Source organism: Amphiprion ocellaris, chromosome 2, assembly GCF_022539595.1.
Source record: "Amphiprion ocellaris isolate individual 3 ecotype Okinawa chromosome 2, ASM2253959v1, whole genome shotgun sequence".
Classification (NCBI taxonomy): domain Eukaryota; kingdom Metazoa; phylum Chordata; class Actinopteri; family Pomacentridae; genus Amphiprion; species Amphiprion ocellaris.
Genome location: NC_072767.1, coordinates 5,924,443 through 5,947,160, shown reverse-complemented (window position 1 = coordinate 5,947,160; position 22,718 = coordinate 5,924,443). Strand labels below are relative to the sequence as shown.

The 22,718-nt window shown below is 39.2% G+C and overlaps 1 protein-coding gene and 1 long non-coding RNA gene across 5 annotated transcripts in view; one reads left to right on the top strand and one right to left on the bottom strand.

The window, feature by feature from the left end:
- Nucleotides 1–22,718, top strand: part of patj (PATJ crumbs cell polarity complex component) — a 157,946-nt gene that overhangs the window by 98,883 nt on the left and 36,345 nt on the right. For all 4 annotated transcript variants that reach the window (XM_055004234.1, XM_055004224.1, XM_055004233.1 and 1 more), the window contains exon 30: nucleotides 20,515–20,711. In XM_055004234.1, the coding sequence (XP_054860209.1) occupies nucleotides 20,515–20,711 (197 nt within the window). The remainder of the gene's footprint in view (nucleotides 1–20,514; nucleotides 20,712–22,718) is intronic.
- Nucleotides 12,056–19,434, bottom strand: LOC118470355 (uncharacterized). Its single transcript, XR_008599423.1, has 3 exons — nucleotides 15,042–19,434; nucleotides 13,773–13,881; nucleotides 12,056–13,671 (listed from the first exon to the last, which is right to left on the bottom strand). It is a non-coding gene; the product is annotated as an uncharacterized LOC118470355 (long non-coding RNA).

Sequence of the window (22,718 nt, the reverse complement as noted above, 5' to 3'; positions counted from 1 at the left end):
TCAGTTCATATAAAATTGTGGTTGACAGTTAAATCAATGAATAGACATACTTGTTTATAATTTAAAATTTATTTTAAAAAAGGAAAATGGGACATATAGAAAAAAGTGATTTTGATGACTTAAAGCCTAAATTCCATTGTTTTTTCCACTGTATGGCACATAAAATCAGCATAAGTAGTTCAAGGAGCTTCAGAAAGTTGAAAATCCAGAGATTCATTCTGTTTCCATCTTTTCTGGGTCTGATAAATGGTGTAATTTTGATGGTTCTTTTTATAGGAATATCAATTTTTATTTGTGTAATTTTTTTTTAAACAAAAAGTTTATAATTAAGTTATTAAAAGAGATATTTTTGTTGTTTAGGTTATTTCTCCTCCAAGGAGGCAGAGCCTCGACGGAGTAAAAACTTAAACCACAAAAATGTTTCATTTCTATTTATCTGCATTTTTCATCTGTCTGCTGCATTTTTCATCTGTCTGCTACATTCACAGATTACTGCAAATCTAAGTGCAGTTATAGCGATTTTATTCAGCATTTTAAGACTTTCTGTAAACTCAAGCACTGTCTAGAAAAGTGGTCTATTATGGGATAGCTACACCGTTAGCATGACTCGTAGCTAATGTTAGCTCTGGTGCTAACAGCAACATGTTTTACATTGAGGTGATACCGTCGGCTTGAAGTGACGCAGTGATCAGAAAACTCTTTGTTGTACAATTTGTACACAACCAGGCTTTTATCCAAGCTGCCATCAGGAAGATTTTTAAAAGAAAAATTTCTGTCCAACAAGCTCAATCTCCTCTTCCTTCACTGTTCACCAGCGCCTGACTTCACTCAGTGCTTCCTGTGCTTCTTCTTCATGGCTACAAACAGACTTTAGGTTCATTACCGCCACCTACTGGGCTGGAGTGTTCATCAGAGTTACCGGTGTGCCAGAAATGAGGGAACTGAGGAGGGTGCAAGTAATTGCGTTATGATACTTAACGCGTTATTTTCGCCGTAACTAATCGAAATTAACGCGTTAAAGTCCCAGCCCTAGTATATATATATATATATATAGTTGGTTACATATTTATATATATATATATATATATATATATATATATGTATATATATATATATATATATATATATAGTTGGTTACATATTTTTGTTTGTTTTTGTATTTATTACTCCGATGGCGAGCTTGTTGCAACGGAATTTCAGTCATAACATGCACCAACTAGTGTATGTTCTGGTTGACAATAAAGTGGCTATTCTATTCTATTCTATTCTATTGTTTTTTAGATATTTTGGAAAGACATTGACTTGCTTTGGACCATTTAGAGCCATTCTCTACATTTTTTAGTCATTTTTGACATGTTTTTTTCTAATTTATGTCATATTGGACACTTTTTTAAGATAATTTAGAAAGACATTTATTTGTTTTGGACCATTTATATCCATTCTGTACATTTTTTGAGTCATGTTTTTTCTAATTTTGGTCACATTGGATGTTTTTTGTGATATTTTAGAAAGACAGTGAGTAATTGTGGACCATTTAGAGCCATTCTGTATGTTTTGTGAGTCATTTTTGTCATATTTATTTCTAATTTCGGTCAAACTGGACATTTTTTGAGATAATTCGGAAAGACATTGACTTTTTGTGGACCATTTAGTGTCATTCTTTTAATTTTTTGACTGATTTTGGACAAGTTTCAAGTCATTTTGGACTGTTGTTTTGGTGTATGTGAGTCACTCCAGAGCTGATTTAGCTCACTTTGATCCGTTCGTGGCTAATTTTGGTCAGTGATCTATCTTTACATTTAGCTGCTGAGCTTCCATAAAGTCAGAGTCATGCTTTGAAGTCGTTTTTTTGGAGCGCTGCTGGGAGCTTTTTGTTCCCGATGCACTGATTTGTCCTCATTTCCCCGAATCTCTACAACAGAAGCAGAGAGTAGAGTTAGCATGAGTCATAGAGACGCATTAATGTGAAGTTTAACTCTTTAAACCTGCAGCTGCACCATCACTGACATGTTTCATCTTTTTTTCTATTGATTTTTGTCTCAGAAACTTTGAGATCAGCTGCAGAATGTGAAATAAAGAGCTGAACATGTTTGGAATAGCTTCCTGATGAATGAGCTCAGAGTTAATTTGGTTCAGAGGGATCTACCTGCTGCTGGGTCTCTTTGGAGTCGACACCCAGCAGCTCTATCAGCCTGATCTGAACTCTGGAGGTGAGGTGACGTATTTTCTTTTTCCATTGGTTGTTTTTCCTCACAGTCGACACAGATTCAGCAGCAAACCGACAGAAACTAACGAGCAGCAGGAACATTTCCTTCCATAAATACACCTGCTGACTGAAATAATCACGTTGAGTCCAGATTTAATCTGGGCTAATCTTTAAAACGCAAGAAGCAAATATTAAGCGAAGATGAAAAAACTAAATGAACTCTGATAAATGAGATCAGAGGATCAGGATGGAAATGAGCTGCTGAGTATCTGCTGATTGGTGTCACAATGATTGAGATTAAAATATTTTAAGAACCCGTTCCCACCACTCAAATAGAAAAATAGTCGTTTATGGGTTTAGATCAGGGGTGCCCAACATGCAGCCCACGGGTCAAAAGCGGTCCTCCAGAGGGTCCAATTCGGCCCTCAAAGTGTAAAAATTCCAGAGAAGACATGAACTGCAGATTGTAAATTAGTAAAACTATAAATTTAAAATAATTTCTAGACCATGACAAGTTGTTTTGATCATAAAGTAAAATACTAGATTGTTCATTCTTCTTTAGTCGTTTTGTGTCTCGTTTTTGTAACATTTTGTCAGTTTTTTTGTTGTTTTTTTGTCTTTTTTTTCTGACTTTTGTTGTTTGTCTCATGTTTCCTTTTTGTCTCACTTGTGTTTTTTGTCTTAGTTTTGTCATTTTGTGTTTCACTTTATTCATTGTTTTTTGGCTTATTTTTGCCATTTGTCCATCTTTTTGTCACCGTCTCATTTTTGTAATATTTTGTCTTGTTTTTTGTCTTTTGTTGTCTGACTGTTGTCATTTTGTCTTGTGTTTTTGTCATTTTGTTTCTCATTTTTGTCATTTTATGTTTCCTTTTTGTCTCGCTTGTGTTTTTTGTCTTATTTTTGTCATTTTGTATTGCACTTTATTTGTTGTTGTGCGTCGTTTTTGTTGTTTTGTGTTTTTTTTTGTCTTGTTTGTGTCATTTGTGTAATTTTTTATCTCTCTTTTTATTGTTTCATGTCATTTGTCTTATTTTTTGTCATTTTGTTTCTCATTTGAGTTGCTATTCTAACACCAACCAGAGGGCATCACTGTAGCCCTGTGGATCACTGAGAACCTGGTGGAACAGAAGGTTAGATCCACAGACTGAGAAGTACAAGATGTTCTTCCACCGTCCGACCTCCAGACCTTCACCAGAACCATCCAGTGTGAGCAGAATATCTGAGGAACCTGAGCAGCACCGATGGTTTATAGTGTTGATCGGATTTCCTCCTGTGGACGTGTGAATGATGTTGATGTCTGTCAGAACCAGAAGGATGTCCAGATGTTCTGATGGTCTGGTGTTCCGATGGCATAATGTTCTGCAGGTCTCATGTTTGGTTGTTCTGGTGTTCTGATTGTCTGGTGTTTGGATGGTCTGATGTTGCGATCTTGTGATGGTCCGATGTTCTGGTGTTTGATGGTCCGATGTTCTGATGTTCTGGTTCCATGAACTGAATGATGGACGTTTGGGTCTTCAGAAGCTGTTCTTCTCCCGTCTGCTGCTGTTTCTCCCTGTTGGAGGTTTCAGGACCGTTAAAGAGGATCTGCGTCGTTCTTGAGGGCATTTTAAAGGTTCTGCTCTATTTATGGCAGGTTGAGCAGCAGAACCTCCTACGCTCTGCACAGAAATCAGCTGTTGCTCGTCTGGAACAAATTAAACTTGGCTTCTTCCTGTGAGTAGTTCTGCTTCATGTGTTGGTTGTTTCCATCGATAATGAAGAGTTCTGTTGGAGCTAATTAAAGCAACACTGCTGCTGTTTAAGATGCAGCTAATTAGCCGACACCGCTACGACTTTAGCTGTCAGCTAATTAGCCAATGTCGCTACGACTTTAGCTGTCAGCTCATTGAAATCACTGCAGGTCCGGAAAATATGGGACCAGATGCAGCTTTTTATTCACACATATTGTTTTACTGTACGGAGAAAAGATGGTGACAGGAAACACCTGGTGGAAATAAACTTTTAATATCTCAGAAGAAGAGTTTCCTGGTTGTTGGACACATTAGAGATGTTAATATTCTGAAAAATGGAGGCCATCCAGATGTTCATCAGAGTCCAGAGCTTCTCCGTTACCAGTGAGGACCTTCATGGTGATCACCAGGAACAACCACAGCTGCTTTATTTTAACCTTCTGAAGCACAAAATGTGGCAGCACATTTTAAAAAACTGTTTTTTCTTTAGGAAAATATATTGATAAAATGACATTTGTCAGCCAGAAACTGTAAAAACTTCCCAACTTGTCCAAAATGACAAAAACATGACCAAAATGATCCAAAGATGGTCTAAAATGAAACTAACCAGTCTAAGATGACTAGAAATGGTCCAAAATGATTTAAGAACTGCCCAAAATTACAAAAAAAATTCCAAAATGACTCATACTTTGTCCAAAATGATTCAAAAATTGTCTAAAATGACCAAAAGTTACTTGAAACTTCTCCAAAATTACAAAAGATTCACCAGAATGACTTGAAACTCATCTAGAATGAAGAGATGAGAGAGAGAGAATGAGAGAGGATGAGAGACAGAGTGAGGATACAGAGAGGAGAGTGAGAGAGAGAGAGAGGATGAGAGAGAAGATGGAGAGAGAGAAGAGAGAGAGGATGAGAGAGAATGGAGAGAGAGAGAATGAGAGAAAAGGGATGAGGGAGAGAGAGGATGGGAGAGAGAGAGAGGATGAGAGAAAGAGAGAGTGAGGATGAGAGAGAGAGTGAGGATGGAGAGAGAGAGAGGATGAGAGAGAGGATGAGAGAGCGAGAGAATGAGAGAAAAAGGATGAGGGAGAGAGAGGGGATGACAGAGAGAGAGAGGGGATGAGAGAGAGGATGAGAGAAAGAGAGAGAGGTGTATCAGAGTGGTGGTAGAGCGAGGCAGAGGATGAATAGAGAAAAGAGAGAGAGGTGTATCAGAGTGGTGGTAGAGCGAGGCAGAGGATGAATAGAGAAAAGAGAGAGAGGTGTATCAGAGCTGCTATAAAGCTGCAGCTGCTGCTTCAGAATCAGAGTGAAGCTGAAAGTGACTCCATGAGGATTAATCTGAGCTCCGAGGACTGAAGTATGGATGATGCTGCCGCCGGGTTCGTATGTTCTGCTGCTGTCTGAGTGTGTGTGTGTGCGTGTGTGTGTGTGTGTGTGTGCGTGCGTGTGTGTGTGTGTACGTGTGTGTCCGATTGTGCGGTAGGTTGTTTCGTGTCGACAGCAGCCGAGTTGTGTTTGCAGCGTGTTCATGTTCAGTCTGTGTAGTCCAGGTAGAGGTCACCTTTAACCTGTCTGCAACACACACACACACACACACACACACACACACACACACAAACAGGTGGCTACACACTCTGAGCATCTGGACGCTGCATCATTGTGTTGTTGTGTTGTGTGTCTGCGGTGTGTGTAGCCGGTGATGACTAGCGCAGATTGAGTTGGCGGGTTCCCCCTATGACGCTGCATCACTCAGCACACAGACACACACACACACACACACACACACACACACACACACACACACAAAGCGTTGTGTTTGAGCTGATTGGTGATGAATGGATCCGTTCCATCCTGTCGGCAGCTGGTTGGTTCTGAGGTGTTCTGGTTGGTTCTGAACTGGTTCTACCTGATGATCCAGGTGCTTATTGGATCAGTAGATATCATCATCAGCATCATCATCATCATCATCAGGAGCCTCATTCTCCTTCTAGTAGCTTCAGCAGCGGCTCACCAACAATCCATCACCTGGACGGGTTCCTTCTGGAGAGTTCTGAGGCTCTTGGGACCATTTAAAGTCATTTTTTGACACAATTATTGTAATTTTAGACCATTTCTGACTCGTTTTAGATGATCTGTGAGTGATTTTAGACAAATATTTATCATTTCTGACCAATTTGAAGTCGTTTGGCCAGTTATTGACTCATTTTAGACAGTTTCTAAGTCATTCTGAATGGACGTTTTTGCTGTTGTTGACCATTTTTGGACAATTATGTTGCATTTTATTTCTAATTTTGATGATTTCAAAGTAGTTATTGGCTGTTTTTTTTCATGTCCAAAATGACGCAAAAAATGCCAAAGAAAATGTCTCGAGTCATTTTGGACAATTTCTGTTTCACCTTGGACCCTAAATATAGAGTCTTGTTGTCAATGCTCATAAGATTGATAATGAATGGATCCATCACACCCTGTAGGATGATACTGTCGACATTTTGGGCCATTTTTGAGTCATTTTGACACAATTTTTGTCATTTTAAACCATTTCTGAGTGTTTTTGGGCAAATTTTTATGATTTGTGACTAGTTTGAAGTCATTTGTCCAGTTATTGACTCATTCTGGACGAGTGTTTGTTATTTCAGACAGTTTCTAAGTCGTTCTGGACACATTTTTGTTGTTTTTGACCATTTCTGGACAATTTTGTTGCATTTTGTTTTTAACATTTGTGATAATTTCTAAGTAGTTGTTGGCTATTTTTCATCATGTTTTCCAAAATGATTCAAAAATTGGCATAGAATATGTGTCTTGAGTCATTTTGGACCCTAAATATAGAGTCTTGTTGTCAGTGCTCATAGCATTGGTAATAAATGGATCCATCACATCCTGTTGGATTCTGTAGATATTCTGGACCATTTTTGAGTCATTTTGGACACATTTCTGTCATTTTAGACCATTTCTGACTCGCTTTGGACCATTTCTGGGTGATTTTGGACAAATCTTCATGATTTGTGACCAGTTTGAAGTCATTTGGCCAATTATTGACTCATTCTGGATGTGTGTTTGTCATTTTAAACAGTTTCTGAGTCATTCTAGACACATTTTTGCTGTTTTTGACAAATTTTGGACAGTTTTGTTGCATTTTGTTTTTATTATTTGTGATGATTTCTAAGTAGTTATGTATATAGTAGTAGAATATGAATCTTGAGTCGTTTTGGACCCTAAATATAGAGTCTTGTTATCAGTTCTGATAAGACTGATAATAAATGAAATCGTGTTGGATAATTTTGTGGACATTTTGGACCATTTCTGAGTGTTTTTGGACAAATCTTTATGATTTGTCACCAGTTTGAAGTCATCTGACCAATTTTTGACTCTTTCTTGATGAGTGTTTGTCATTTTTGGATAGTTAGTTTTTCAGTTATCCTGGATGCATTTTTTTCATTTTTGACAAATTTCAAGTAACTTTGGCCAAGTTGATGACTAGCGCAGATTGACTTGGTGACGTCATGACTAACCAGAGTGGTGCTTTCAGTGCTGACAGGGTTAATTTTCTGTTGCATTAAAACATGCAGCATCTTCTGTTGCATTAAAACATGTAGCATCTTCTGTTGCATTAAAACATGAAGCATCTTCTGTTGCATTAAAACATGCAGCATCTTCTGTTGCATTAAAACATGCAGCATCTTCTGTTGCATTAAAACATGTAGCAGCTTCTGTTGCGTTAAAACATGTAGCATCTTCTGTTGCGTTAAAACATGCAGCAGCTTCTGTTGCATTAAAACATGTAGCAGCTTCTGTTGCATTAAAACATGCAGCATCTTCTGTTGCATTAAAACATGCAGCATCTTCTGTTGCATTAAAACATGCAGCATCTTCTGTTGTGTTAAAAGATGCAACATCTTCTGTTGCATTAAAACATGCAGCAGCCTCTGTTGTGTTAAAACATGCAGCAGCTTCTGTTGCGTTGAAACATGTAGCAGCTTCTGTTGCATTAAAACATGCAGCAGCTTCTGTTGCGTTAAAACATGCAGGAGCTTCTGTTGCACTGCAGCGACGTCCAGCTGCTGCAGCACCAGAGACCAAACTGGATCCTGCTGCTGGTTCTGTGTTTGACGAGAACAAAGAGAAAATAATCCAGTCTGTCATCACAAACACCAGAACCTGCGTCTGCTGCTCCGTTAACATTCTGCAGATTGTGGAATTCTGATCAGAACATCTGAAATCATTTAAACCAAATACTCGCTGTTCAGGAGTTAATATGGAGGATAAACAACACGGACGTTACTGTCGGTGCAAAATCACCACAAAAAGATGTGAAATTAACACAAAATCATGGAATACCACCAATATAATTCAAGATTTCACCACAGAAAGACCTAAAACGATCATAAAAAGATCCAGAATTACTGCAAAAATATGTGAAACTGACACAAAAACATGAAAAATCAACAATAAATGCAGAAAATCATTAAGGACAGACCCTAAATCACCGTAACGAGACACCAGAACATATTCAGATTTAAGAAGCTGCAATTAGAGATTTTAGATTTTTTTTTTATTTTAAAATATTTACAACCAATGTTACACAAATGAAGTATTACTGACCACAAAAGACGTATGTAGTTTGCCGTTTCCAGCTTCTTCTTCTACTCTGTTTATTACAGCTAACGCAGCTACAGCGCCACCTTCTGATGACACAACGCAGCGGCTTATTTTGTTCAATAAACCAACATAAAATGACCAAAACGTGAAGCAAAACAATAAAAATTAGTTGCGAACAACGTCAAAAAGACACAAAACAGCCAAAATCAAATGCAGACAACCAAAAAACAGGTTGGACAACAGCTGCTTTTCCTTCTACTGTATCCATTACAGCTAACGTAGCCTTTAATGTAGCCTGTAGCGCCACCTTCTGACCACACTGTGAGTTTATTCTCTCCAAATGTACCACAAAACTACCACGAAAAGATATAAAACAACCAAACTGAGACACCAAAATACCTTAATACTGAACAAATTACAACAAAATACATAAAACAACCAAAATGTGACGCAAACTGACCAAAAAAAGATGTTAATCAACCACATTTAAAATCAGATATCTACAAAAATACATAAATCAACCAAACTGTGACACTAAAACACCTCAATTCTATACAGACTACAACAAAAAGACATTAAACAGCCTAAATCAAGTACAAATGACCCGTTTTTAAGGTTTTTTTTTTTTTAACAGCAGGCTAACAGTTTTATTTCTGGCTTCTTCTACTCTGTTCATTACAGAGCTACAGAGCTACAGCACCACCTTGTGGTGACACGACACAGCTTTGTTGTTTCACTCTAAAACAGTCAATGGAAAAAAGAATTATTCTCATTGTCTTACTTATTTTTGTACCATTTCTAAAGTTGGCTTCAAATTCACTTGTTGATCTAAAAACACGACCAGTGATTGACTCTGACTAGAAACAGACTGAAAACAATCAGTAACAACAGCAGAAGATATTAGTTTGTTCATTCAGATAGTTTTAAACACAGAATTATCTTTTCCTAGAAGGTAAAACTTGCCCATCTCTTCATTTCTGTCCTTTTGGTGGATTCTGAGGTGAAAGCGGATCGATTCCAGCCTCTGTGTTCGTCAAACCAAACAAAGCTTCTATTCCCCCTCTAGAGGCTCCACATACAGACAGTAAAAACCAATGAGGCTGAACATGAAAACACACTAATTCATCTCTGCTGCCGCTTTCAGATTTACTGCCGAGGCTTCACGCTAATGTCAGCGATGGGATGTTTCCTGGAGGGTGGAACGGACAGAAGCAGGTTACTGAAGGCAGAAATAAACATGCAGCTGCTCTGACTTCCCTTTTCCTGCTTCTTCCATCTAAAATCCTGCAAAACTGAGTGGCTCTGTGGTGGAGCTGCTTTACACGAGCCACCTGCAGAGACCTGATGCTGAACCTCCACTTTAATCTGAGCACAAACCTGCCCAGAGGTACAAAAATTACAATACCAGCCAGATATATCAGCTGCAGTTTAAGCTGCGAAGTTCACAATGACCACGAAAAGACATAAAACAACCAGAAACTGACCGCGAAACCTGTAAGGCAGCTAAAATGTGACAAAAAAATCCATCAAATAATCCCCAAAATAACCAAAATGTGACATAAAACAACTAAAACTAAATGCAGCCGACCACAAAACAACGAAAACAACAAAAATGTTACCAACAACTAAATGTAAATGACCACCAAAAGACATAAAACAACTAAAATGTGATGCAAAAATTACCCCAGCAAGGCTAAAATGAGAAAATATGACAGAACCAAACCAAAATCTAACACAAATGACCACAAAGATGTGTAAAAAAAACTACCAAAATAACTACAAACAACCACAAAAATATGATTAAAAAAACAAACCTTGAAAAACATACCATAGACACGTGTAAAATAATCAAAATGCGAACAACCAAAATTAAATGTAAATTATTACAGAAACACATAAAAAACTCAAAATGTGATGCAAAATGACCACAAAAATCAACTAAAATGTGACAAAAAACAAGCAACTAATCACTAAAAGATTTGAAATAACCAAGAAGTGACATAAAACAACTAAAACTAAATGCAACCGACCACAAAACAATGTAAAACTACAAAAACTTGAATGCAAATGACTACAAAAATATGATTTAAAAAAACAAAACATGAAAAACGAACCACAGAAACATGTAAAATAATCAAAATGTGATGGAAAAACAACCAAAATTAAATGTAAATTATTACAAAAACACACAAAAAAGCAAAATGTGATTGACAACAACATGTAAAACAAGCTAAATAGGACTAAAAATAACCACAAACAATGTAAAATTGCCAAAAATATTACACAAAACAACCAAAATTAAGTCCATCAGTCAATTATTCTCCAGCTATGGAGGAATTTGTCTCAGGGTTTTATTTCCTCAGCAGCCAACAGTCGTGAAAAAGATGTGAAATAACCAAAATGTGACAGAAAACAACAAAAAAATAGATGTAGATGACCATCAAAACACATAAAACAATTAAAATGTAAAGCAAAAATGAGAAAATGTGACAGAACCAAACCAAAATCTAACACGAATGACCACAAAAAATGTGTAAAATAACTACAAACAACCACAAAAATATGATTAAAAAAACAAAACATGAAAAACATACCATAGACACATGTAAAATAATCTAAATTAAATGTAAATTATTACAAAAATTCATTAAAAAAACTAAGTGTGACTGATAAAAACATGTAAAACAACAAAAATATCACACAAAGCTACCAAAAATTAGATGTAAATGACCACAAAAAGATATAAAATGACTGAAATATGAAAAAACAACCAGGATTATATGCAAACAACTACTAAAATATATTTTTTAAAAACTGAATGTGACACAGAACGACCAAAATCTAACACAAAATTACCACAAAAATGTAAGAAACTACCAAAATAAATTGAAAACAACCACAAAACTACGATGAAAAAGTGATATAAAACAACCAGAATTAAATGTAAAAGACCACAAAAAGACATAAAACAACCAGAATGAGGCAAAAACTAACCCCAAAAACACAACTCAATGCAAACAATGATGTAAAACAACAAAAATGGACATTTTACTGACAGTTGAGCTGTTATAAAACCAATCCTCCTCCTCAGACTCAGGATCCAGATGTAGAGGAGTCGAGTCACTCACAGCTGGTTCCTGGTGTTTGTGTTGTTTGTGTCGTGTTGTTTGTGTTGTTCTGAGAGTCAGAGGATCAGATTCACGTCTCTGAAGATCTGAAACATCAGATAGGAACATCTGCAGAGCAACAGAGAACAGTCTGGAACGAGCACACACAAACACGCACACACGCACACACACACGCACACACACACACACACACACACACACACACACACACACACTGTAGCTGGAGGGCGACTGCAGACTCACAAAAAGACTGCTCAGCCAAATTCAGCAGGTGTATGTGTGTGTAAGTGTGTGTGTGTGTGTGTGTGTGTGTGTGTGTGTGTGTGTGTGTGTGTGCGCGTGCGCTAATTTACTGTGACAAGTCACCTTGCTAGGAGCACACACACACACACACACACACACACACACACGCACACACACACACGGATTCAGATTCAGTTCAGGGCAACATTCTGGGATAAATCTGTGTGTATTTTGGTGCAGTGTGCTTCTGTAACCATGGCAACAATGATGGCGGCAGCAGCCTGAAAATGCTGAGATGGTCTTACATCTTGTTTAGGCTAACGCTGCTGTTCAGGCTAACCTAAGCGCTAATTTCACTAATGTAGTCTCTAACGTGTTGTTTAGACTAATTTAATGGACTAACAATATCTCATTCAGGCTAACACAGTGGCTAACATTATCTTGTTTTGGCTAATATAGTTGCTAACAATACCTCGTTTCAGCTTGTAGGTAACAATCCTTGTTTAGGCTAATGCTGCTGTTCAGGCTAACATAAGCGCTAATTTTACTTACGTAGTGCCAGCTATGACTTGCTAACGCTAATGCGGCTACCATTACTTTTTCAGATGAATGTAGCGACTGGAATTATCTTGTTTTGACATAATTTTGTTTCAGATGGCACAGTGACTGTCGTAGTGGCTATCTTTATCATGTTTTTACTGACATAGAGGCTAACAAAGTGGCTAACGTTATCTTGTTTTGGCTAATATAGTTGTGAACAATACTTTGTTTCAGCTAACAGTGTGGCTAACAATCCTTGTTTAGGCTAATGTAGTGGCCAACATGTTGTTTGGATTATTGGATAATGTTTTTAGTTCAAGCTACTGTAGTGGTTAATTTTACTTGTTTAGGCTAATGCAGTGACTAATGTTACTCGTTATGGCTAGCATAGTGACCATCATTGCTTTTTCTGGCTATGGTATTGACTAACATTAGCTCATTTGGGCTAACATTGCTCATTTAGGCTAATGCATTTGGTAATGCTGCTGTTCAGGCTAACATAATGGCTAATTTTACTTAGGACATGTAGTTGCAAATGTGGCTTGCTAGCACTGAAGAGCAGCTACTGTTATCTAGTTTTGGCTAACATAGAGGCTAACAATCCTTGTTTAGGCTAATGTAACGGCTAACAGATTGTTTAGACTAATTTAATGGACTAACATTATCTCATTCAGGCTAACATAGTGGATAACATTATCTTGTTTAGGCTAATGCAGTGGCTAATGTTGCTGTTCAGGCTAACGTAGTGGCTAATTTTTCTCAGTTAGGCCATGTAGTGACAAATGTAGCTTGCCAACGCTAATGTAGCAGCTACCATTACTTGAACTGGTCTGACGTAATGACGGACATTATCGTGTTTTGGCTAACACATTACTTGCTGAGGCTAACGTAGCGACTAGCACTATCGTTGTTTGGCTAACAGTAGTGAATAATGATGCTTTTTGGTTTTAAACTTTCAGAAAACGATGATAGACAGTAGCTGGAAGTAGAATTAGTAAACAAAATGTGTATTTCTGTTCAAAAGGTGGCATTTATTAAATAATATCAACCTTAAACAATATCTACAGTTTAATCATAATCCCAACATTAAATGTTTTTACTGGCAAACCTTCATCATCCTCTTCATCATCCTCAGCATCCAGATGTTTCAGACTCCCCGTGTCCTTCATCCTCCTCCGTCCAGCTGTTGTTTCCTCAGAGACGCTTCAACACCTGCAGTTTTCTGTCACATTAAACCAATCAACAGCTCATTAAACTGTGGATACAAACACACACTCTGTCCTCCAACCTCCAGTAAACTCTGTGTGTTTACAAGAAACTAACCAACAACAGAGCAGAAAGATGAGGTTTTCATCTCCAGATTGATTTTCTTCCTTCAGGCAGCTTCGGTTCAGTCAGAGATCAAATCCTCTGATGCCAATTCTTCTTTTATCTGTTCTCACGCCAAAGCACAGGATCACTAAATGTGTTCAGTTAATGGCTTCAAACGGGTAAATATGAATATGTAATAAATAAATCATGTTTACAGAGACTAAACACGGCTTTAGCATCACATAGATATCAGATAGACACAGGGGAAAGTTTCAGAGATGAACAACGTCTATATCGAACTCCTGAAAACACGCTGGTCTGTGATTCTGTAGTTAATAATAAGAAATTTTATTTGAAGGCACCTTTCTCGGCACTGTACACAAAATACGCACTAAAAATGGGTAAAAACAACACAAGAGACAGAGCATTTGGCATCAGATGGAATAGGCAGTTTTGAACAGATGTGTTTTGGGCTTTTGATTTGAAATGGGCGAATGAATCAGTGTTTCTGAGTTGGGGTGGAGACAATTGATGTTTCGAAGGTGGAAGTAGGCAGACCGGGTGATGTTACTGATGTGAGATTGAAAAGATACTGTCGAGGATGACACCCAAACTCTTAACCTGGTGAGAGGGTGAAACGGAGGAGTTGTGGATAAAGTGGACTTTGTGTCAATGAGGAGAACCTCAGTTTTATTACTGTTTAATTTAAGGAAGTATAGGGTGAACCATGCAATCAGTGAGGGAGATGGGCGGGAGAGTGAAGGAGGGTTTACTGATGAGTTAGAGTGGGGTGTCATCTGCGTAGCACTGGAAATGAATGTTAAATTTGTGAAAGATATTGCCGATGGTTTACTGATAAGGTAGAACGGGGTGTCATCTGCATAGCAGTGGAAATGAATGTTAAAATTGCCTTAGATATAGGAGGTCCTCGGTTTACGGCGTCTCTGACCTACAGCGTTTCGTTGTTATGTCGGAACTGGTTGCGTGGAACTAGTTGGTGAGCAAGCAGAGCGGACAAATACATTGTCACTCGGCGCTGTAAGAGGAGGACGAATTTGTCTCTGTTCTCCCGTTGTATGCCACCTCGGATTGTGCTACATTTGCTAACTTTTTGCCCTTCATTATTACTCCCAAGCGTAGGTTAGACTCTTCTGATGGCATCTTCATGGAAGTGAAATTAGATATAATGAAACACTCAGAAAAGGGCGAAACACTGACAAACATTGGCCGGGGGACAGGTAGGAGAGTGTGAGTTCCAATTTATGATGAAAATGGACTTACCTTGCGCTGTAGGAACAGAATTCCGACCTAAGTCAAGGACCCCTTGTATTGCAGAGAGGAAGGAGGTAAATGATGAAGAGGAGGGGCCCCAGCACAGAACCCTGGGGAACACCTGTGGTGACGGGAGAAGGGATGGATTTAAAGGATTAGAGCTGCATGAACTGAGTGCGGCCAGAGAGGTAAGAGGTGAAGCAGTCTTCTGGAGTGTGCGTGATGCCAGTGGAAGGTAGTCTGGTGAGGAGGGTGGTAGACGGTATCAAAGGCTGGTGAGGAGTCCACAATCAGCTGCCATCAGGAGGTCGTGGGTGGTTCTGATGAGTGCTGTTTCTGTGCTGTGGATTGGATGGAAACCGGACTGCACTGTTCATGCAGGTTATTATGGCATAGGTGAGAGCGGAGTTGGGAGGCAATAGTTTTTTTCCAGGATTTTGGAGATGAAAGGTAGATTTGGAGATAGGACGGTAGTTGTTGAAGTTGGAGGGGTCGGCACCAGGTGTGTGAGGGGGTGAGGGTCCAGCTCTAAGGTGGATGGATTTCTGAGTGATTTCTGTTTCCTTCATTTGCAGAGATCATACTGGAGTAGTAGTGGGTTTTGGTGTTGGCAGTGGTGTCCTTACAGCGTATGATGTGGTTATTGTGCATTTCTTTGTGAATAGTGAGACCAGTTTTTCTGTAAAGCCGCTCAAGTTGCCGACCTTTGGCTTTCATGAGCCAAAGATCGGGGGGCGAACCTAGACTAATGTTGTGTTCCGTTGTAGACACTCTGTGATCTGGAAGTTGTAATGTGGAAATGATGAATTGAGGCTGAATGTTGCTGAAATTTAACTTATTTTTCTGGTGCAATTTCAGGTTGTTCATGGTGTTTAGTAGATAATTCCTTAAACGTATTTTTTTGCACTAAAACAAAGGAAAGATTTGGAGTTGTGGTTATTTTGTTTAATTTATGTAATATTTTGTCTTGTTTTTTTGTCTTTTTTGTCTGACTTTTGTTGCTTGTCTCATGTTTTTATGTTTTTCATTTGTCTCATTTTGTGGTTCCTTTTTGTCTCACTTGCGTCATTTGTCTATTTTTTTTCCGTTTTGTGTCTCATTTTTGTAATATTTTGTATTGTTTTTATTCTTTTTTTTGCCTGACTTTGGTCGTTTGTCTCGTGTTTTTGTAGTTTTGTGTCGTTATTGAAATATTTCGTCTTGTTTTTGTTGTTATTTGTCTTTTTTTTGTCATTTTGATCATAAAGTAAAATACTAGATTGCTCATTGTTCTTTTGTTGTTTTGTGTCTCATTTTTGTAATCTTTTGTCTTGTTTTGTCTGATTTTTGTTGCTTGTCTCACGTTTTTGTCGTTCTGTTTCTCATTTTTGTCATTCTGTCTTGTTTTTTGTCTCGCTTGCATCATTTGTCTATTTTGGTCGTTTTGTGTCTCATTTTTGTAATATTTTGTCTTGTTTTTTGCCTTTTTTTGTCTGATTTTGTGGTTCTGATCCTCCAGTAAATCCTCTATGCTTCAGTTCCAGATGACTACATGTTGTGTTCCTTGGTATTATGAGATATTTGTGAAGCAGCAGATGAATCCAGTTAGAGCAGCTTTGTGCAGCAGAACGTCTTCATGTTTTCTCTGATGGATGATTTCGTTCCTCTCTCTGCTGCCTTTCATTCAGACGTTTCTCCTCGTCGTCTCGGTGAAAGTTTCTCTTTAATTCCAGTCCGAGTTGAGGCGTCCTGCTCTGAACCTGGTGACCTCGCTGCTCGTTTCCTTTATGAATCTGCTGAATGAGGTTCCGCCCTCGGTTTGTTTGCTCAGCTTTAAATTAAACTTTATGAGTTGGGCTGTGGAGGCGAACAGAGTCTCCGTTCTGTTCTCCTCGTTTCCTCTGCAGACGTTCAGCCGCTGATTTTCTATGAATTTAAAATCACAACCAGCTAAAAGGTTCATTAAACTTTCTGGAATCTGTGTCCTATTTTCAGATCTGAGCTTTCTAAAGCTGCTGTAACTTATATTTAATTAGAACAATGTCAGAAACAACCACATGGAAACACAAATATAAATGAACCCTCTGAAGTCTGAACAGTTTCTGTGTTGTTTTGTCTTTTTTTGTTATTAGTTTTACGTGTCTTTGGGTCAGTTAGGCACTTTTGTGGTTAATTTGTGTCTGATTTTTGTTGTTTTCTGTCACGTTTTTGTCTCATTTCCAGTAATTTTATGTGTCTTTAGGAGAGTCTTTGTCCTGTTGTTGTCTGTGTCCTTTATGCTGTTTTGTGTCTCATCTTGTGTTGTTTTGTGCATCTTTGGGTCAGTTTTGCATCTTTGCAGTCATTCTTTATCTGATTTTTGTTGTTTTCTGTCACATTTTTCTGAAATTGTGATGATTTGTGTCTCAGTTTTGATTGTTTTATGTGACTGGGACAGTTAATTGTCCTTTATGCTGTTTTGTGTCTCATTTTGTGTTCTTTTCTTTCTTGTTTTAGTTGTTTTATTTGTCTTTGGGACAGTTTTGTGTTTTTGGGGTCATTTTGTATCTTGTTTTTGATGTTTTCTGTCACATTTTTCAAATTCTTTGTCGTTAGGTCTCTTGTTATTTTTCATTTTTGGTAGTTTTGGTGTCTTTTGGACAGTTCTGTGTCTTTTATGCTGTTTTGTGTCTCATTTAATGTTGTCTTGTTTTAGTTGTTTTATGTCTTTGGGACAGTTTTGCATCTTTGTGGTCGTTTTATATCTTGTTTTTGATGTTTTCCGTCACATTTTTCTCATTTTGTGTCGTTTTATCTCGTGTTTTTTAAAAAATATTTTGTGTTGTTTTGTGTCTCATTGTTGGTTTTTTTGGTGTCTTTAGGACATTTCTGTGTCTTTTATGCTGTTTTGTCACATTTTATATTATTTTGTCTCTTGTGTTTTTTCAATTTGTGCTGTTTTGTGTTTCATTTTGTGTTGTTTTGTGTGTCTTTGGGTCAGTTTTGCATCTTTGCAGTCATTCTTTATCAGATTTTTGTTGTTTTCTGTCATGTTTTTCTCATTTTGTGTTGTTTTGCGTCTCATTTTTGGTTGGGTTGTGTGTGTTTAGGACAGTTCTGTGTCCTTGCTGTTTTGTATCTCGTTTTGTTTTGTGTCTAGTTTTGGTTATTCTATGTGTCAGACTACCGTTTAAAGACTGCAGTAGACTGTACTGGACATACAGGACTGATGACACACTGGAGCTTCTCACTGATAATTCAGCTTCTTTTACTGGTGACAGTTTAGTAGAAATCCTTCTGAACGTTCAGCTTCGCTCGATCTCTCGGTTTATTCGTCTCCTCGGTTCAGTTCTTGTAGATTTCCTCGGTTCAGTTCTTCTAGATTTCCTCGGTTCGCCTTTAAACCGTTTTATCTTGGAGCGGTGTGAATGCTGAATGTTCAGATAGCGGCGGTGACCTTTAAATCCCTCAGAGAGGCGTGTTACTGTAAAACCTCAGTATCTTCAGAGCTGCAGCTGTTGGAGCTTCACCTCAGAGAAGGTCAGCAGACGTCTTAACAGCTCAGATCTGCTGCCTGGTCCTCATTCTGCTCACGTGTCTCTGTTTGTTGTTTATTTCACAGACCATTAAGCAGCTTTTTGTTTGACACCAGATTTAATTCTGAGCTCGTCTCTCCTCCGTCCGTCCTCCGATCTGCTCTTAGAGAATTATCTGCTCCTCTTCCCCGTCACGTTTTCTCCTTTCATCGCCGTTTTTGTGCTTTATCTCCTCAGTGTTCCCTCCCTCCTCCTTCATCCGTCCTTTCATTCCCTCCGGAGCTCCGACATGAGGCTTCTGATCGGCCAGACACCATATTTAACAGATGAAACAGAAAGAGGCCACAAAGATGCAAAACAACCGCAGAGACACAAAACAGCCAGAAATAAACAAAAAACAAGCACAGAGAGGCAAAAAACAACCGCAAAGACAGACAAAGCAACCAGAGACACATAAAACAGCCACAGAGAGACACAAAACAACTGCAACGAGACACAAAACAACCACAAAGAGACACAAAACAAATACAAAAAGACACAAAACAACCACAAAAAGACACAAAACAAATACATAGACACAAAACAACCACAAAGACAAAAAACAACCACAAAAGACACAAAACAGCCACAGAGACACAAAACAACCACAAAGACACAAAACAGCCGCAAAGAGACACAAAACAACCAAACCAGAAATAAACAAAAAACAACCACAGAGAGACGAAAAATGACCGCAAAGAGATGCAAAACAACCACAAAAAGATGCAAAATAACCACAAAGAGATGCACAACAACCATAAATACACAAAAAACAACCACAAAGAGACACAAAACAACTTACAGAATTATCTGCTCTTCTTCCTCGTCACATTTTCTCCTTTCATCGCTGTTTTTCTGCTTTATCTCCTCCTTCGTTTGTCTCTTCATTCCCTCCGGAGCTCCGACACAAGGATCGACCAGGCTTTATATTTAACAGATGAAACAGAAGGAGGCCTGTGAGCTGCAGCTGCTCCTTCTCCACATTATTAAATAAAGGTTATAAATAATCTAATAGACGCAGTGAGTTTGGCTGCAGGTCTTCGGCTTCATTTCAGAACAAACATCTGAGTCTTTTTCATTTTGAGGAGTGAAAACAGAAGCTGCTGGTGTTTCTGCTCAAACATTAAAAACGTTATCAGATGGCTTGTTTCGACGATTTTCTTGGACAAAATGATAAACAGAGATCAACCAAGACTTTATGAGCGTCTGTGTTTACTGGAGTCAATCCAGTTTGGTTTCATAACAGATTTATAATTTATTCCACGGATGATTCTGTTGTGTGAAATCTGAGTTAATCCCCTGAACTCTGAGCAGTGTCTGGTTAGAAGGAGGGAGAGCTGAGAATGTCTTCTTAAGGATGCTTAAAGGGACACAAAAACAACCACAAAAAGACAAAAAACAACCACAATAAGACAAAAAACAACCACAAAGTGACACAAAATAACCACAAAGAGACGCAGAACAATCAGAAAAATACACAAAACAACCACAGAGACACAAAACAACCGCAAAAAGAGACATAAAATAACCACAAGGAGACAAAACAACCACAGAGACACAAAACAACCATAGAGACACAAAACAATCAGAAAAGACACAAAACAACCACAAAGAGACACAAAACAACCACCAAGGGACCCAAAACAACCACAAAGAGACGCAAAACACCCACAAAAACACAAAACAGCCACAAAGAGACACAAAATGATCACAAAGACAAAAAACAACTACAACACCACAAAACAACCAGAAACAAAAAAACAACCACAAAAAGACTCATTGGTTCGTCAGAATAACTACAACTAGTAGAACTACGACTGATGATGTCAGTAATTTTGTGAGTTTTATTTTAATTCTGGACTCATTAACGCCGTAGAAACTGTGACTGTTGAGGCCTTCAGTCCCTCTCAGCTGTTTAACTTCATCCTTCTCCGTCTTCCTGTCTGCAGAGCGTTGGTGTGAGCGCTATGGAGACCTGCGGGGGGCGCTGCTGTGCGTGGAGCTGGAGAAGGAGCGGCAGGGTCTGGGCCTCAGCCTGGCGGGGAACCGGGACCGGTCCAGACTCAGCATCTTCGTGGTGGGACTCCATCCTGGAGGTCCGGCTGCTCGGGACGGACGGATCCGGGTCGGAGACGAACTGCTGGAGGTCAGAGAAGTTCACGTTAATCTTTATCTCACTGGTCTGATAGTTAACTGCAATTCATGAATAAAACAAGGAGAGTCTTCAGGTCACACTAATCAATAAACAGTAAACTGAGTTGCTGAAGATCAACTAACTCTATGAGCGGTGGACAGTCCTAATAAACAGACAGTTAGCATCTACAGGGCCATCAAAAAGTATTTGCCCCCTTCTCAAATTCTTATTATTTTTATATTTTCCCCTCTTTAATGTTGTGATAAAGTAATTGCCCCCTAAACGTAATAACCGGTTGGGCCACTCTCAGCAGCATTTTCGAGAGCTGCCAGTGAGTCTTTCACATCTCTGTGGAGATATTTTGGTCCTCTCTTCTTCTCTTTTGCTAGAGGACCTTGGGTTGCTGGAGGAGCTAGGGTTGCTGTGGGACCTTGGGCTGGTGGGGGGCCTTGGGTTGCTGGGGAACCTTGGGTTGCTGGGGGACCTTGGGTTGCTGGAGGACCTTGGGTTGCTGTGGGACCTTGAGTTGCCGGGGGACCTTGCGTTGCCTGGGGACCTTGGGATGCTGGAGGATCTTGGTTGTTGGGGGACCTTGGGTTGTTGGGGGTCCTTGGGCTGGTGGGGGTCCTTGTGTTCCTAGGGGGCCTTGGATTGCTGTGGGACCTTGAGTTGCTGGGGGACCTTGGGTTGGTGGAGGACCTTGAGTTGCTGGGGGACCTTGGGTTGCTGGAGGACCTTGGGCTGGTGGGGGACCTTGGGTTGCTGGAGGACCTTGGGTTGTTGGGGGACTTTGGGTTGCTGGGGGACTTTGGGTTGCTGGAGGACCTTGGGTTGCTGGGGGACCTTGGGCTGCTGGTGGGGGACCTTGAGTTGCTGGGGGATCTTGGGTCGCTGGGGAATCTTGGGTTGCTGGGGGACCTTGGATTGCTGGAGGCCTTTGGGTTTGTTGGGGACCTTGGGTTGCTGGAGGACCTTGGGTTGCTGGGGGCCAGATGTACCCCAAGACACACACCTTCCAAAACGTCCACCTTTTGTCTCGTCAGTCTGAATAATTTTCTCCCAAAAGTTCAAACGAGACTGTCTAGAATGTCGAGTTTAGATGTTTAACCGAAGTTTCGTGATGCGTCGGACCTCCGCTGCCCACACCGAATTTGCATAAAGTACAAGTCAAGTGTACTTTATGCAAATGAGCTGCGGGGCGACGCAACGGGATGGAACGGAACGCAACCAGCATGCAATGCGGCGCGTTTCACAAAGACAATGAATGGGATTTGAGAAATTGACGGATCCTGTGGACACGTACCTTTAGCTAGGACAGTGCTGGTACCGGCTAACGGTGCAGCCATCCCATAATAGGCCACTTTAGAAGACATTGAAAGTGCTTGAGTCTACAAAAAGCCTTACAATGTTGAATATAATGGCTATAATTGAGTTTGCAGTCATCTGTGAATATAGTAGACAGATGAAAAATGCAGATAAATAGAAATGAAACAAACATTTTAGCTGTTTTAGTTCACGTATATGTCTATTCATCCATTCAGTCTCAAACAACATTTATTAGAACCGAAAAACTTTGATTATTGTGTCAAATATTGACATTTGACAAAAATGCTATTAATTAATTACAAAGCCTCTAATTAATTGAATGAATATTTTTAATCGCGCCCCACCTCTAGTTTTAATATAAACTCAGACGTGAACGTTGAGGAGGAGCTGCAGGAACGTTTGTGTTCAGATAAATGTCCAACAGAGACTCTCTGGATCTCCATTTGTCTCGACTTCGCCTCATTACTGCAGCTGCCGTGAAAAATGGATGTTCAGCCGAGAGAAACTCGAAAGATTACCACAAATACGCAACACAGTCACACACAGACACACACAGTAATACTCCCTCAAAGCCAAACACACTGGAACACAGAGAAACGTCCATTTACATACATGAAACATACATAAAAACTCATTAGTGCAAAAATCAATATAGTCAAATAGAGGACAATGTGTGTGTTAGTGTGTCCTCTT